The 16001-nt window shown below is 39.1% G+C and overlaps 1 protein-coding gene across 2 annotated transcripts; it reads left to right on the top strand.

Annotated features, from left to right (window-relative positions):
* Window positions 1-7377: 7377 nt before the first annotated feature.
* On the top strand, window positions 7378-14684 carry mpx (myeloid-specific peroxidase). Of its 2 annotated transcripts, XM_042509249.1 has the most exons (16): window positions 7378-7404; window positions 7651-7716; window positions 7798-7885; window positions 8075-8250; window positions 8483-8615; window positions 9063-9189; window positions 9270-9476; window positions 9564-9927; window positions 10889-11049; window positions 11316-11574; window positions 11654-11824; window positions 11920-12157; window positions 12250-12458; window positions 12621-12655; window positions 12864-12920; window positions 13832-13924. In XM_042509249.1, exons 2-16 carry the CDS (start codon window positions 7653-7655, stop codon window positions 13838-13840), a joined length of 2298 nt encoding a protein of 765 aa, XP_042365183.1. In that variant the 5' UTR covers window positions 7378-7404; window positions 7651-7652; the 3' UTR covers window positions 13841-13924. The 2 variants fall into 2 exon arrangements, with proteins under 2 accessions (XP_042365183.1, XP_042365182.1); XM_042509248.1 differs by lacking the exon at window positions 12621-12655 and having other exon boundaries at window positions 13832-14684.
* The last annotated feature ends 1317 nt before the right edge of the window (window positions 14685-16001 follow it).

Below are 16001 nucleotides of genomic sequence, written 5' to 3' on the forward strand. Positions count from 1 at the left end.
AAGTCAAAGTCACATGATGAAAATAAATCAGCACCTCAAACTGATTCATTAACTTATCGCAACAGGTGCCTCATTCTGCACTGTTGAGTGTGTGAGATTCACGTGTGAGCATTTGCTCTTGTGGTCAAAGACTGTTAAGGTTAATGTTCCTCTAAAGCGTTTTCCATGCGGAAGAAACTTGTGTGTTTGTCAGCATTAGTTCTGCTGAATTAAAAAAGGAAACGTTCGAAAAAAGTTTTATACTTGAGAGAAACTCAATACATTTTGAAGAAACAAATCCATTTGAATCTCAGTTCTCTCTGGGGGAGGTCAACACTATTTCTTGAAGTTGGCACATTTCCTTAAATTAAATTTCATTATGTACAGTTTCATAGGGTTACCCTTAAAGAATGTAACAGGGAATTTGGCTTTCAAATAACTGTTCACTGAAATAGTCACATTTCACCAAATATAATGATAAATGTACAATAGTTTACACTAATGCACTGTTCTCTGCAGCCTTCATTATATACTTTTTTTCTCACCAAATGATGAAATCTAGTGTTATTGCTTTAAATGCTAATAGGGTAGACCTTTTATTTAAAAAAAAGCTTCATGGTTTTCAGTTCATTTTTGGTGATAATTATCTAAGGTATTGTCATTATTGTGTTACCAGTAGTTGGCCAGTAAAAGGCGAGACCCTGGCTGCAATCCAAATGTCAGTCTCGTCAGGTTAATCTGGTTCCACTTGACTGTTTCTCTGTCATTTTTTGTCTCATCTTTCGCTGCTGATTAATGAACGTGTACAAACTCAGTCCTGTCTGTTTGCAGGAATCGAGCAGAGTCACATGACTGGGGTTCTTAAACTTCTTGCTTCCTAAAGCCAGCAAATCACAGTTTGGTCATTAAACCAGCTTATTTATCTGTTTGAAGACAAGCCTCTTAAAATTTTGAAGCCTCTTAATGATTTTAACATATTTTCGGCCTTCTACTAAAATTCTATTAACATTAAAAAGTGTTTTAAGCCTTATTTGAACATTAGTATCCAAACATGCCAAATGTAACATGATAAATGTCAGCATGTGAACATATTAATTATGCTAACAGAAGGCATGATAAGATGCTAAGTTTAGTATGTTAGCATTCAGTTTGAGAGTGCAGCTGGGTGTGTTTTAGCTCATGCTAACGTTAAGCTCAGCTTATATTGTGGAAGGCTGCACAGAGTCTGACCATATACAGCCACACAGGCTCAACTTGACATTTTGCATTCTCTTTCTCTTCAGTTTTCTTGAGCCCAATAAGTGGTATAGCCTTATATGGTTCCTGCTTGACTATAGCTTCTTTACGTTGTAAATTATGATATACAAATGTTTTCCTATAGTTGTCTAGAACACAGATAAGACTGGCTGTCTGTTATCATGCTGTGCACTATGGGTTGTGTCAACCAGATAGTTTGACATGGTTTCCATACCTAACATATCACATAATGATGCAGTTAAAAATATCAGAAGAATACTGTGGTTCTCTGCTTTCTTTTTTTACCAATAAGCTCCATAGTCCCAGAGTCAGTTGTAGCAGGAATGAGTAAGTATATATGATCTGTTTTGCTGTTTACAGTCAGTTGTTCTAAAGGATTAGTTGTTGCCCTGGTATAGCTTTGTGGATGACTAAATGCTGCCTTGTCGCCCCTAAGGTTTCCCAAACATGTCTCTTGGCTTATCTTTATGACCAGTAGTTTATAGTAGCGCAGGTGTTTCATTCCAGTAATTCAAAACTTTGAAATAAGCCTCAGATAAGTGTGCCTTTTCTGGAAGTTTATACAGTAACATAAACCAGCTTGATTTGTATTTTTACTGTGCTGGTCATTTGAGCACTTTTACAACATGATTTTTACTTCCTTTTGAGCATATACTTAGGTAATCGGCATATAACACACCTTAAAGGGAAATGAAAACAATAGGTGCTGAGAGAGACAGATAGTAAAAAGTTTAAGCAGTGTCTTCATGTACTGCTGAGTGATCCAAGTCCCTGGCGTCACAATAGATGTTGGGGAATAATAGCAGGTAGGATTCCAAAACAGCATTGCAACATTTTTTTCTTTTGTAGTTTCCTCATTCTCACTTCACAAGTTTTTACCTTTTCTTTATGACTGCTTATCTTGTGAAATCACTTTGACACGCATTGCTGTTTCCTCCAAGTTCAAAATTTTTTTCTGTTTCTTTTTTCTTCAAATGTAATTCATCCACAGCAAGGACACGCTGAAGCTTTTTTTTATCTGTGCTGTAAGTCACCATAAAGTATAAGTATTAAAAATCAGAGCTGCAAGTTACTACATATCTAGCCCGTCTTATACTTCCTTTTTATTAACTCTGAAATAATCTGTGTCCAGATATTAAAAGGCCCAAAGGTGGAAAGTTAACCCTCACCAAACCATTAGGAGTGAAAGTTCAGTTTTGGTTTTTTAACATTTGGACAAGCCACATGGTGCAGCTGCTTTGTCATCATGAGTAATATAGTATAGTTATATCCCATAGTTTAGTATGGTATGTCCGGTAATTCAAGGCATATGTATGTATGTATCAAGTGATAATAACTGTTATTATATTTAAAGATGAAAAACACCTATAGAAATAGCATAAAAGAAGTGCATTAATACAAGCATAAGAGAAAAACCTGCCCAAACACAATCTGGTATTATGACCAGTTATTGATGCACATTTGCAAACTGACTGTATTTTATGTGAAGCTTTATATGCACGCTGTCATTGGGCTATTATTGTCTTAGGCACAAACATTTGTCCATGTCCAGTGATATTGTTTTAACATGCCCTTCTCTTATTGTTGCAGCAATCCAATTCATTAGCAGAGATCTTTAGGGAGCTATATAAATAAATAGCTACGTTAGATATGCACACAATTACTGAAGCTATATTAACTTTCCACACAGACACTTATGGTCATATTTTGCTTTTATTGCTGTCTTATTTAATTCTAACAACTTTGTCATTGATAAACTCACTTGACATTCAGGCAATTATGCGTGTATGTAGTGCAACAATTTAAACAACCCTTTAATGTAAGGTACCTTGTACCTTGTTTACCAGTTGCTCATTCATCAGGACTTAGAAATACAGTAAGGTTTGTGGTATAAAAGGAAAAAAGAAGACAGCTCAGCTAAGTGTTAACTTCAGTCTGCAGATAAATACAGGCTAATGACAGGGGGGAAAATCTGTATTTGTGTAACAACAACAATCATGACCAGGACTGAAGATACTAGGCACAATGGTGAAGTGGGAAAAATGAATTTGAGATATATACTTTTTCTTTGTGCAATTTTATATTTTATGGAAAATAGATGTAATTTATGAAACATTTTAGAGGGTAAGTGTTATGCAAGTACATACAGCATGTCTCCATATTAGGCATTCATCTCCAAACTGAATTTGTCTTTGTGTTTTAAAAAAAAAGGAAATATACATGAAAAAAAACAAGATGTGGCATCGTGTTTCTCAAACTGGCTTTAAGTTAAGCAAGACAATTCAAAGCATAAATAACACAGGTGTTGACTCCCGTCAAATCTAAATAAATGTGAAGCACTGCCTGCTGTTTATTTAGTAGCATAAAAGGCTTTCATATTTCTTAAAGGTTGGGTAAACTTGCCAGATGTCGTGCAGGGTGATAAACCTGCTTAAGAGAGAGTTGCCAATTGTAAGAACAAGTATGCATTCTTGCGGTGAAAATGAAAACACGTCTCTACTTTTCGTGCAAGCTGATCGTCACATTTGCTAACCTTAGTAATGTTGGCTGTTTTCGCGGTGAGACAAAATCAGACAGGATGTCTATCAAATGAGCAAGCTGCATTTTTTTCTGTCCCTTTCATTTTCAAGTTTGTCTTTTGTCCGTGGATGTTTCCTGCAGAGCTGATGTTGCTGAGTACCATTTTGCAGGACCAGGCCCAGGCTTTTGAAGGTCCTGTGCAGGATTTGGTTGTAACATGTTCAAATTATGTATTTAATCACACATAATGTACAAATAAGCAAGTAAAGACTAAGTGAGACATAGTAGTAACAACATCATTCTTAAATGGAAAAAATACAGAATTTGTGTATTTACTGGGAAAACTGTAAATAATGATTTACAGATCAGGTTAGAGAAATTTTGTTTTTTAAACCACAGAATCCTGGGAATGAATGTTTTGTAGGGGAGAGTAAATTACTTAGTCTAGCTAAATTGTCCATTTCACCTACCTTTGTCTGAAACAATGGCATGAAATGTCCATTTTTAGTCAGCAAGTGAAATTTTTATTTCCTTGTTGTCTCTTTTTCATTAAAAAAGAACATTCTGGACCAGGGAGGCCCAATCAGCGGCTTTATCGCTTGTTTTGGAGGGCTGGCTCCACTACCTTGCATTGTGTGTTCATAAAGCTCCTGCTTTTGTACGTAAATGGACACATAAACTCCTGCCTGTCCTAAATAGCTCTCTATAAGCATCATAAAATGCACTTTAATGACTGTAATATTGGTCTAATCAGGAATAGGGTAAGATCAGATTTCCCGCATGTTGGAAACTCCATTTAGCGTAACTAGTCTGGGGTAAGACGCCTTGAATTTATTGCCTTCAGTGCCGAGGACTTCGCTTCCTTGTGATATTCATAGTAAAGGTGAGGTCTGTACTGACAACTTGTATACTAAGTTATTGTTATCATAAAGGGCACAAATGACTCATGCTTTGTCCAGAGCTATACTTCCTGGACCAAGCGGGGAATTACACTTACTACCAGCAAAACTATGAGGTATTGTTGAGGCTACAGCTAAAGTCATCAACAACATGGAGATTTTCAACTTGAATCTGTTAGTCAAGATCTTTTAATGATTATAAAATTTTTGCTCCTCTGACGGTGCAGAATCGTTGCTTGATTGTTGAAGCAGGATTTCCCAACAGCCTCTCCTGTCTGATACACAAGAAACAGCTCACCAACCAACCCAACCCACTGGAGAAATATGATTTGTTGCTAAAACCTGAAGTTGACTAAGAATGTTTCAGCCATTGCTGTTAATTTCTGCTTTTTTTACTTCTTCAAAGAGGGAACTGGAGGTGATTAGTGCAACTCATTTTTGGATGTTGCAAACACAGTGATGTGCTGACTGAAAAGTGACCTCGCACTTTGTTAACAAACAGTCGAACTAAGCTTTGTCTTCGAAGTCTTTGAAATTTTGTTTTGGAACCTTTTGTTCACTGCACATTTCCATCACGCATTAGAGTAAGAAAGAAAACCACAAGCTGTCAGTCACTTGTAAAACAAGACAAAACACCAACACCAACAAGTATGATGTGCAACCTGTTCCTCAACTTTTCAACAATGGCATCCAAATGCATACAAGTTAAAATTCATTTTTAAATCATTTTAAAACAAAGAAGGGGGATAATGTGCACATCCAGTCCTGCAGTTGGGTACAGGTACAGAACACAAACAACATCAGAGGTTGTCCACACCTAAATTTGCAATGTTTTCTTGGTGAGGGCCTTGTAGGCCAAAGCCTTGCATAAATACATTTTTGGGAGCATGCACATTTCTGTTTTTTTTTTTTTTTTGTTTGATTTAAATAAATTTACAGCTGACTTTGTTGAAATTAAGGCCAAGTCTCAGTGAGATGACGGGTGAGTCTGTAGAGTTCTGGATTGAAATCTGTCACCTCCTTATACAAAACACAGTCAGAGGAGACATATTTAAATCACACATCCACTGAGAGCCTGTAGTCTGAGCTGTGTGTGTTTGTGATTACAAGTGTAATCCACCAGATGAAATGCTTTTTATCATAAATTATTAGAATTTTCAAGGCCTTTTTCTGTTTTCTGCGGTCAAATTGACCTTATGTAATAATCTCCAAAACATGTTATTCATACTATTGACAACTCAAGCTTTTCATAACCAATGGACTTTCCGTAAACTCCTGTTCTTTGTTCTGTTATCAGTGGCAATTTTGCGTGACAGCTAGTAAAAAGCTTTTGTATCCACAGCCTCAGAGCTCCCCACCCAAACAGGGTTTCAAGGTAAACTTGTGTTTAAACTTCTATCTGTTTTTCCTTTTCCTCATTGCACAACCATGTCTCACACATGTAACCGGTCATTTATTGACCTGTGATGCCCCGTGACTAATACCTAAAGTTAATACTGTTAACACAGCACTGATGTAAACTTCCATTCTTCACATGCCAAAAAGAATTGTATTTATTGTTTTATGATAATATTGTACAGCACATACAAAGCTCTACCCACATGTTCACTTGCACACATAGAAAGTATATTAACAGCATTAATGTATATCTTAAAATGAATTAAGAAAAAGAAGAAAGAAGGGGGATTCAAATAGAATATACACAAGAGACAGAAACAAAGGAAAAAGTGGATTTTCTGAATAAAATAAATAAATAAATAAATAAATATAAATATATAACATTCAAATAATAATAGGAACAGTGATGGATCCAATATCATCTCTTGCCAGAAAATTTAATTTTAAGTGATCTATTAAAGGTTGCCAACATTTTTTGCCAAAATTCTCTTCTCTTTCTTTTTGAGAGAGAATTAAGTGTATTATTACAATATTCTTTTGATTTGAATGTGTTAGTGCAGCTCTTTTCCGGAGCTATTTTTATTTTAATTGTATTTTTATTGTAGTGTGCAATAGTAGCTGAATCTTTATTATTGGGAACAAGCATGAATTTCCTCTTTTCAAGGACTTTCTTAAGTTGATCAGTTTGTGTGTGGTAAGACTGTATGGCAACATCAGTAAACAACTGAGAAAAAGAAAAAAAAACAAGAGAACTTTCCAAATCTTGTCATTTCTCTTCTGTCAGCTGTCAATAAAGGAGTAAAATGCCCCAGTGAATTTTACAAAAAATTGTGGCTTAAAACTATTTCTCCAGTGAGAAGGAATGGATCAAGTTGGGTCCAAATATAATGTGGAAAAAAGACTGATTACACAAAGAGTATTTCTAAAATGTGTCTGAAATGTTCCTTAAACATTAATGTCATAAAATTAATTAGAAAATAATTTATTCAAATACCTTCATACTAAAATGCCACAAAAAAACTAGAAATAATATACTATTATGCAAGCATAATGACCGTTGTTGTTGCTATGATGACCACCATCACTACCGTGTGCTCGTAATACTAGTTTCTAAATGAAAACATCATTCCTATCAGTTGGCCTTCCAATCAGAAACAATAACTGATAAGAGTAAAGATTTTGCTTCAGCATGGAGAGAAGGAAGGAGGAAGTTGTCTTTACTGACTGTAGCTTCACCTGGACAACCCCAGGGGCGAGGCCTCGGGGCCTCACACTGAATATAAAGAAGGCGACAACGCTGCAAACTCCACATCTCCAAGAGAAATCTTCACAGCTATCTTCACAGACACAGGTAACGAGACTTAGCTTTTTGATTTGAATTTTTGTTTTACATATTTTTAGTGTATTCTAATTTGATGATAGTTTCAACTTGTGTAAAATGTCTTTAAGTGCCATGAACAGTGCTCAAAAAATTAAAATGTATCATTGTGATTATTGTAGTTTTTATGTTACATGGTGCTTTTCATTTTTTTGTACATGCCTTTTGGCAAATGCCATCAACGTAGTTTTTATACGGACTTTTGTTTATGTATTTCAGAGATGCTTCTCTCTGTCTTTCTTGTGCTGGGCGTCTGCCTGGTTCCTGCTCACTCCAAATCAGCAGGTGGGCTACATTCTGCACTAGAATGAAAATAATTTTGTCACAACTGATGAAGGATTTGATAAATATGTTGTTTCTTTGCAGGACAATATCTTGGCAGTCCTCTCCTTCAAAAATGTTTTGAGGATGCAAAGAAAATTGTGGATGATGCGTACAAGTACTCCAGAGAAGAGTGAGTTAATCTTATGTGTTATTTTATCTCACAGTAAAATGGGATTATCTTTCAAATTATTTTAGCATCATTTTACACTGAAAAGCTATTTTTTTTCATGCAAACTTTTCAGTTCAGTAATTGTAGGGACAATTTACTGAAGCTCAAAAACAACAACGATTTGTACTTAATTTGACTCCTCTCCTCCAGGAGTCTGAGACGAGTCCGCAAGGAGGTGGTGCGTCCTCACGATGCCCTTCGTCTTCTGAAGCAGCCTCGTGGTGACACACGCTCAGCTGTGAGGTCTGCAGACTACATGGCACAAACTCTCCGTCTGCTGCAGGAGAGGGTGCATCATAGGCACAGGCGCTCACTCAATGCAACAGGTCAGACATGCAGTACCTAAACAAAGACAACAAATACAGACACACACACACACACACAGTGCTTGCATTGTTTTTTGCCGACAGCTTTTCCTGGTCTTGGTTGCAGGACTGAAGTTTACTTTTTTGTAATGTGAGCACAGTGGAGCACTTCAAAGCTGTTATTAAAGACTAGAGATATAAAGTTAGCATGCAAAGACACATTGTTAATCCAAGAAAAATGTCATTTTTTCAGATTTGCTATCTGAAGAGGATCTGAGAAGGCTTGCAGATATAACAGGATGTTCAGCTCGAGTCGCCCGTCCATCATGCCGCACCACGCCAAACCTCAACAAGTATCGCACAGCCACCAGCGTCTGCAACAACCTGTAAGAGAAATATTTAAGTGTGATAAACTCAGTCTTTATTCTGTATTTTGACCTCTGTAACTCCACATAAAAACATAGATAACTTTTATATGCAAACATTTTTTTCATATTACACCAAACCTTAAACTGAAGTCCTTTACTCAAACTAATTAGCCACATTTCAACATTACAATCTTAACTCAGCTTTTGGTTCCTTTGACGTACTACTTTTCAGAATAACAACACCCCACATGCATGCAATATGCATGATTTATTTTCAAAGGGCAGCCTGTGTTGAATTAATGGAAGCATGTCAGATCAGTGAGATTGAGTGTTGCTTACATTCAAAGGAAATGCTTATGAAATAAACCTAAACTTCTTTGGCCATACACCGCAGAAGGTGTGTACACTTTCCGGGGATTTCTCAAGCAGCATTTCTAAACTCAAACGTCTCTTGTTTTCTTTTAGAAAAAACCCGCGCCTAGGAGCCTCCAATACAGAGTTCACCCGCTGGCTACCTGCCGAATATGATGACGGCATCTCCCAGCCAAAAGGCTGGAACAACCGAACAATCAACAATTTCTTTCTCCCACTGGTAAGACCTCGTAAGACCTTGTCTGATATACGTAATTGCTGATGTAAAATTAAAACTAAACAATTCTCCTCGACTCTCAGGTGCGACAGGTGTCCAACAACATCCTAAGCACAACAGACGCAGGCGTGGTCAACGACACACTATATTCACACATGGTGACCTTGTTTGGGCAGTGGAACGACCACGATCTCACCTTCACGCCCTTCTCTCCCAGCATCCGCTCCTTCAGCAACGGGATTAACTGTGACGAGAGCTGTGAGAAAACTGAGCCATGCATCCCCATCGCGGTTGGTGTCAAAGCTCAAACTTAAATGTTGAGATGTGCTCACTAAAAGATTCTCCCATAACTTTTGGTCTCTCTTAACTACAAACAGATTCCTCCCAACGATCCCCGCTTGCCCACCGGACCAGACAGCTGTATCCCTGCTTTCAGATCAGCCCCTGTTTGCGGAACTGGATTCTCAGCCTACAATTTTGGCGGTGATCCCAAAAAGAGAGAGCAGATCAATGCCTTGACAGCCTTCCTGGATCTCGGCCAGGTTTACGGCTCTGAGGAGATGCTTGCACGGGATCTTCGTGACCTCGAGAATGATGGCGGCCTGCTGCGCGTGAATAAACAGTTCAATGACAACGGGCGTTCTCTTCTGCCCTTCCACCCTCTCCAGGTGAACATGTGTGCCACTCGCAGAAGAGTCACCAACGACACCAACGCCAGGGAGGTACCCTGTTTCATAGCAGGTGAGTCATCATGCATTTTCATTATAACTACAAGCTTTGTAGATGGTTGATTAACAATTGTTAATCAACCATTGTTAACAGCAGTGTAGCATTTAGTGGCATCGAGCAGTGAGAATTGCAGATTGCAACCAGCTAAAACTTATTCCGGTTAGGATTTCTTCAGTTTAGGTTGTTTTTTACTGGGAGTCAAAATATTTTCAGAGGTCTCCAAAACAAACACATGCCAGGATTAAAACTGATAAAAACAATGAATTAAGTTTTAAGTTTCTCCTACGCTGTTTAGCATGTCACAGATGGGCTGCTAGTCCAGCACCTGCTAATGTGTGCTCACCTTTTTTATCTGATAACTTGAGATCCACACGTTGAGGGGGTTTTTAAAAGGAGAGGTGTTATTATTATTATTATTATTATTAGGTTTTCTCCTCTTTATCATCTACAGACCAGAACATTACAGTGTTTTAACCAGTTTAAAACACTATAAAGTAATTCCACCTTGAAAAACACAGATTTTTCAAGGTGGAATTACACAAGAATAGCTTTATCTAGAGTCAGTGTTTCGTTTGTCCGGTCTGAGCTACTGTAGAAACATAGCAGTGCAACCAGACTGCCACCATGGTTGAGGACCTGGTCCTATTTGTTTATATAAACAGCTCATTCTTAGTTAACGAAAACATGATTCTGATGTTCAGATGATTACACACCAAATAAAACATACTTATTCTATAATACTGTATTTCTACCCCTAAATCCTACACACTGGACCTTTTAAAAAAGAGAGGACATTTTGTAATCTAAATATTCCTTTAATGTTTCATTGCTGGTGCATAAAGCATTGAGAAATAGCTAATAACCATTAATAAGGCCATTATTTACAACTTGTAAGTCCTAATAGAAAGATATGTCAAACACATGAATATGAACTTCTGAGTGACTGTTTGATGTGCACATTTCTCTCTGTAAGGTGATGTCCGTGTGGATGAGAACATCGCTCTGACATCCATTCACACACTGTTCATGCGTGAGCATAACCGCCTGGCTCGTGAACTGAAGAGGCTAAACCCACATTGGGACAGTGAGACACTCTACCAAGAGGCCCGCAAGATCATGGGTGCTTACACACAGGTAGGTCAACCTGAGTCAGTGGTCATATATTTATGGAGCGGCTGTGGCTCAGAGGTAGAATTGGTCGTCCTCTGATGGGAAGGTCAGCGGTTCCATCCCTGTCTCCACCATCAGAGTGTGAGTACGTATGAATGGTTACTGAGTAGCAGGTGGCACCATGTTTGGTAGCCGCAGTTTAAAAGTGTGTAGAAGTGTGTGTGAATGGGTGAATGTGACGTGTAGTGTGAAAGTGGCCAGCTCAAAACCAATCTCTCTCTCTCTCTCAGTTGTTTGTGTTCAGGGACTATCTGCCCCACATTGTGGGTGACGACGCAATACGTAGGCAGCTCGGGCGTTACCCCGGCTACAATGCCAACGTTGACCCCAGCATCTCCAACGTCTTTGCAACAGCAGCATACCGCTTCGCCCACTTGGCCATCCAACCAGTCATATCCCGTCTGGATGCAAACTACAGGGAGGATGTCCGGTTCCCCAGTGTCCCCTTGTTCAAGGCCTTCTTCACCCCCTGGAGGCTCGTCTTTGAGGGTGAGTTGTACAGAGAGAAGTTATCATATCAGGCACTCAGCCTGAAACTGTTACCCTAATGTTTATTTGATGTCTCCAGGTGGCATCGACTCTGTGATCCGTGGTTTGGTCGGCCGTCCTGCTAAACTAAACACTCAGGATCACATGATGGTGGATGCTCTGAGGGAAAGGTTGTTCCAGTTTGTGATGCATCTGGCTCTGGACCTGGGATCTCTCAACATGGAGAGGGGACGTGACCACGGCTTGCCTGGTACATCCCCTCACTCTGATTTTCTTTGCTAATATTTAAGCTCCTTTTTAACTGTCCTCATTCACTCTTTGCTCACTTGTGGTTTATTTATTTAGGTTACAACGCCTGGCGCAGGTTCTGCGGCCTGTCTACGCCCAGGAACCAGGCAGAGCTTGCACAGGTCCTGAATAATAGTGACCTGGCTCGCAGGCTGCTGCAGCTCTATGGTACACCCGACAACATTGACATCTGGCTGGGAGGTGTGGCCGAGCCGTTTGTTCGAGGTGGCCGCGTGGGGCCTCTATTCGCCTGCCTCATTGCAACACAGTTCCAGAGAATCCGGCAAGGTGACAGGTCAGTGTGTGGATTCATACAGTGATGCAAACATTACAAAAATAGATGCATCTGAAACACTGACTCTGCTTACTCTTGTGTCAAATAATCAGGCTGTGGTATGAGAACCCTGGCGTCTTCAACCGGGCTCAGAGGAGCGCTCTGTCCAGAGTCACCTTGTCTAGGATCATCTGTGACAACACCGGTATCACGTCCGTCCCCTCTGATGCCTTCGGCATCATCTCAAATAGGAACCGGCTCATGCGCTGCGGCAACATCGCTGGGTTGAACCTGCTACCCTGGAGGGAGAGACCCTGCACAGGTGAACCAGCACTGGACCAAACATTTTGACTGCAGGGGAAGACTCTCAGCTCTGAATTCCCAATCATTTTAATTTTTTCATTCTGTTTTTAACCTGGTGTGTTTATCTCCTCTCCAATCATTTGTGTGAAAATCGTTCTACATGTGGTGTTTGATCTTGCAGGCGGGAGTAGCTGTAAGGAAGTCAGTGAAGAAGAGGTTGGTGTTAACAACAGTACTAACAAGTGGTAGTCATTTTTTAAAAGAAAAAGTCAAACATCATTCAGATCATGCAACACCTGCTCTTAGTTTTTTATCATCTTGGTGAAGGTGTTACTCACTCCAAAAGACACCATTACCAACACATTTTGAAAAATTCATTGAATTTAAAGGATAAATAAGTTTAACTTCTACATCTTTTTGACAGATACAGACTGTGAGCGAGTTGGACTCGTTGGACCTCGAGGACCTCCAGGACAACGAGGTAATCTACTCAGTTATTCCTCTCCTCAGCCTGCTGTACACAGTATGTAATACTGAATCTCACAGACAAACAAGCTCAGTCTCATTATCTTCATGCCTGGTCAGCATAAAACAAGTATGTGAAATATCCATCTTTTATCTTTCATAACAATCAGGGCCTTTAGATTGTGAGCATTTTATTACCATGTTTTATGAGAGAAATGCGTTTAACTAAATAATGCATTATAGCTTAGAACAGTGGTTCACAAACAGTGATGTACCCGAACATACATGTGAACGTGATTGCCTTGATTGAGCCTTGTTTTTTAAATTAACATTTAAAAAAACAAACCCTACAGTACTCTGAGATTATTTTATTTAGCCATTTAGGTCTTCAGCAGAAACAGCTTGTAATTGTTTGTGTTATTGTTTGTTAGAGCAAAGTAAATATACTTTGTTCCTTAAACATCAGGTTGTGTTGTTAATGTGCACCTTGCTAGCTAGCATCTTGAATCTGTCCCATCAGTCTTCAGTTTTCCCTTTTTTAATAACAAAAGCAGACTACCGCCACCTGCTGGTATGGAAAGTTATTTCCTCTCACACATTCACAGAGCATTACAAGCTCGTTGGCAGATGGTCGTAGTCTTTGTGATATGTTCAAGACCAGACGCAGGGGACATGAGGTGACAGGAAAGTCGGCCTTTGTTGCCACTAGTTCTTTGATGTTGGTTTGGTGTGTCTGGGTGTTAGGTATAGTAACTGAGTAAATAAGCTAACTTTATTAACTCTTCTGGATAATTCATAACATACCAGCGTGTCAGAGAATTTTATCAAAGAAGATCAAAAGCTGCAAATGTGGATAATTACAACTTTAAAGTGTGCTCTGCCTTTTTACAGCATTTTGAAGTCATCTATGCTTTTGTTCCTCTGCAGGTCCCGTAGGACCCCCTGGCCCGAGAGGCCCCCCTGGACCGCCAGCACATGAAATAAATGCTACACAGCCACAATCTGCCTTCTCCGTCCGCCTGGGCGAGTACGACCCATCCTCAGAGAAAATCATTCGTTTCCATCAGGTCATCTACGACAAACAGAACCAATACAGCACAGAGACTGGCATTTTTAAATGCGTCATCCCAGGTGTCTATGAGTTCAGCTTTCTTTGCATGTCTTTCACCTCTGTGAGAAATGTGGACCTGCTGGTTAACAGCAAGCCGGCGCTGCACAGTTTCAATGTTTATCAGGGAGGTCACCACTTGTCATCAGGGGACATAGTGCTCCGACTGGAAGAAGGAGACCAAGTGTGGCTAGAGGCCAACGAGGGGACCATTGGCCTGAACACCCAAAGCCACTTCTCGGGACACCTGCTCTACCCTGTGTGACACGAATACTCTCCAGACTGAACCACCAGCCTAAAATACACCAGTGGTTTGTCTGCTTCTGGATCTGTTTTCATTACTCAGCCTTTCTGCGCTAATTTTTGCTTTCATTGAATGACATCATAATAATAATCTACTTTGGCCGATGGGCTAGACAAGGGAACACCATACAACTGCACCGGTTTAAAAAGTTTTACCCAGCAGCCGAACGAGCATAAAATGTACTGCAGCAAATTAGTTTAACTCTGTTACAGCATGTAGTTTATTAGAGCAAACATTTTGATGGTGGGACCAGTATTATTCTGAATGTTATCTGCACTGTTGTGTGTTCTGCTTTGTCTGTGAAGCTTGTTTTACTGTAGCTTTATCTGTTGCATTTTCAGTTCTTTAAATAAAGAAATTGAGCCACATTAAAGGATGTCTTCATATTTGTGAATTCAAATTAGGCTTATTCAGGCAGTATGAAAGTACAGGGCAAATGTATAGAGCATTATGGCATAATCACCATTTTTGCAATAAAGGTGCAGTATATTTTGAAGTATAGATGGAGATGCAATGATGAAAATAGGTCAAGCTTGTTCATTTCGCATTATTGACTACAGTTTATTTCAAGCAGCAACATTAAACTCAACAGCTCAGTTAATTTAGTTTTAATATCGACTTCAGTAATTTAACTGAAACGTAATGCCAAAGTGCAATCATCATTTAAATGTACTGTAATCTTCCTGTAGATGGAGCCATCGTTCCTTGACCAAAATTAATGTATGATTTATGTATTAACATAACTGCTTCATTCTGATAGCCAGGCCTTTAAAGCACTGCATCTGAAACAAAAAATCATTCCCATTAAAATCACAGTTGTCCAATTTTCATCTCTCAAGTTAATCCTTAAACAGCCATCCTCTGTTTAAGCACAACACAAAGTTTTAAGTTGATAAAATTTGGCAAAATAGGAAAAGCACCTCAGTTTACTTGCTATCTGTTGTCCTCATCATCTCAACCATGCTGAAGTTATTAAGGGTCACTGGTGTCAGGACGTACCCATGATGAACTGGATATGGAGGAAGAGTAGGCAAACTAACACACTAACATTTACACCTGTGGTTAGCTTGCTGTATATTCTCCAGCCCACCTGGGCAGCATGTGTTCACACTGAAAGGAAACTGGAGCATCGAGGGGAAACAGAGGTGAAAATGCAAACTTTATTCTGCAGCTTTCAGTGCTGACATTTAAAGGGAGAGTTCAACTCAAAACCAAAATACATATTCTTCCTCTCACCTGTTCTGCTATTTATCTGCTATATTATCTATATTGTTTTGGTTTGAGTTGCAGAGTGTTGGAGATTCCTGCAGAAGCTATTTTCAAGATTTTAGTTCATTTTCTGGAGAGACACATTGCAGTTTTGTTTTTTAATTTATTTATTTTTTGGCATTTTAAGCACCACAAGCCAAGTGGCGTCTAGTTCCATTTCATTGGAGAGAAAGCAAACATCTCTACAACCGATTTCTCCAACATTCATCAGCTCACACCAAAACAATCTAGACTGATAAATAGCACTACAGGAACGAGGAAAAATATGTATTTTTGATTTTGGGGTGAACTATCCCTTTTAACTCTTGACCGTGTTTGCTGAGATGTTGTTGTTCACAACTGAGCTTGTGTCTTCAAAGCAAATTCGGAAATATGCTGATTCAGGTGCTGAAGAGTTAGATGAGGTTATTGATAAT

Source organism: Plectropomus leopardus, chromosome 20 (genome assembly GCF_008729295.1).
Source record: "Plectropomus leopardus isolate mb chromosome 20, YSFRI_Pleo_2.0, whole genome shotgun sequence".
In the NCBI taxonomy this organism is placed as follows: Eukaryota; Metazoa; Chordata; class Actinopteri; order Perciformes; family Serranidae; genus Plectropomus; species Plectropomus leopardus.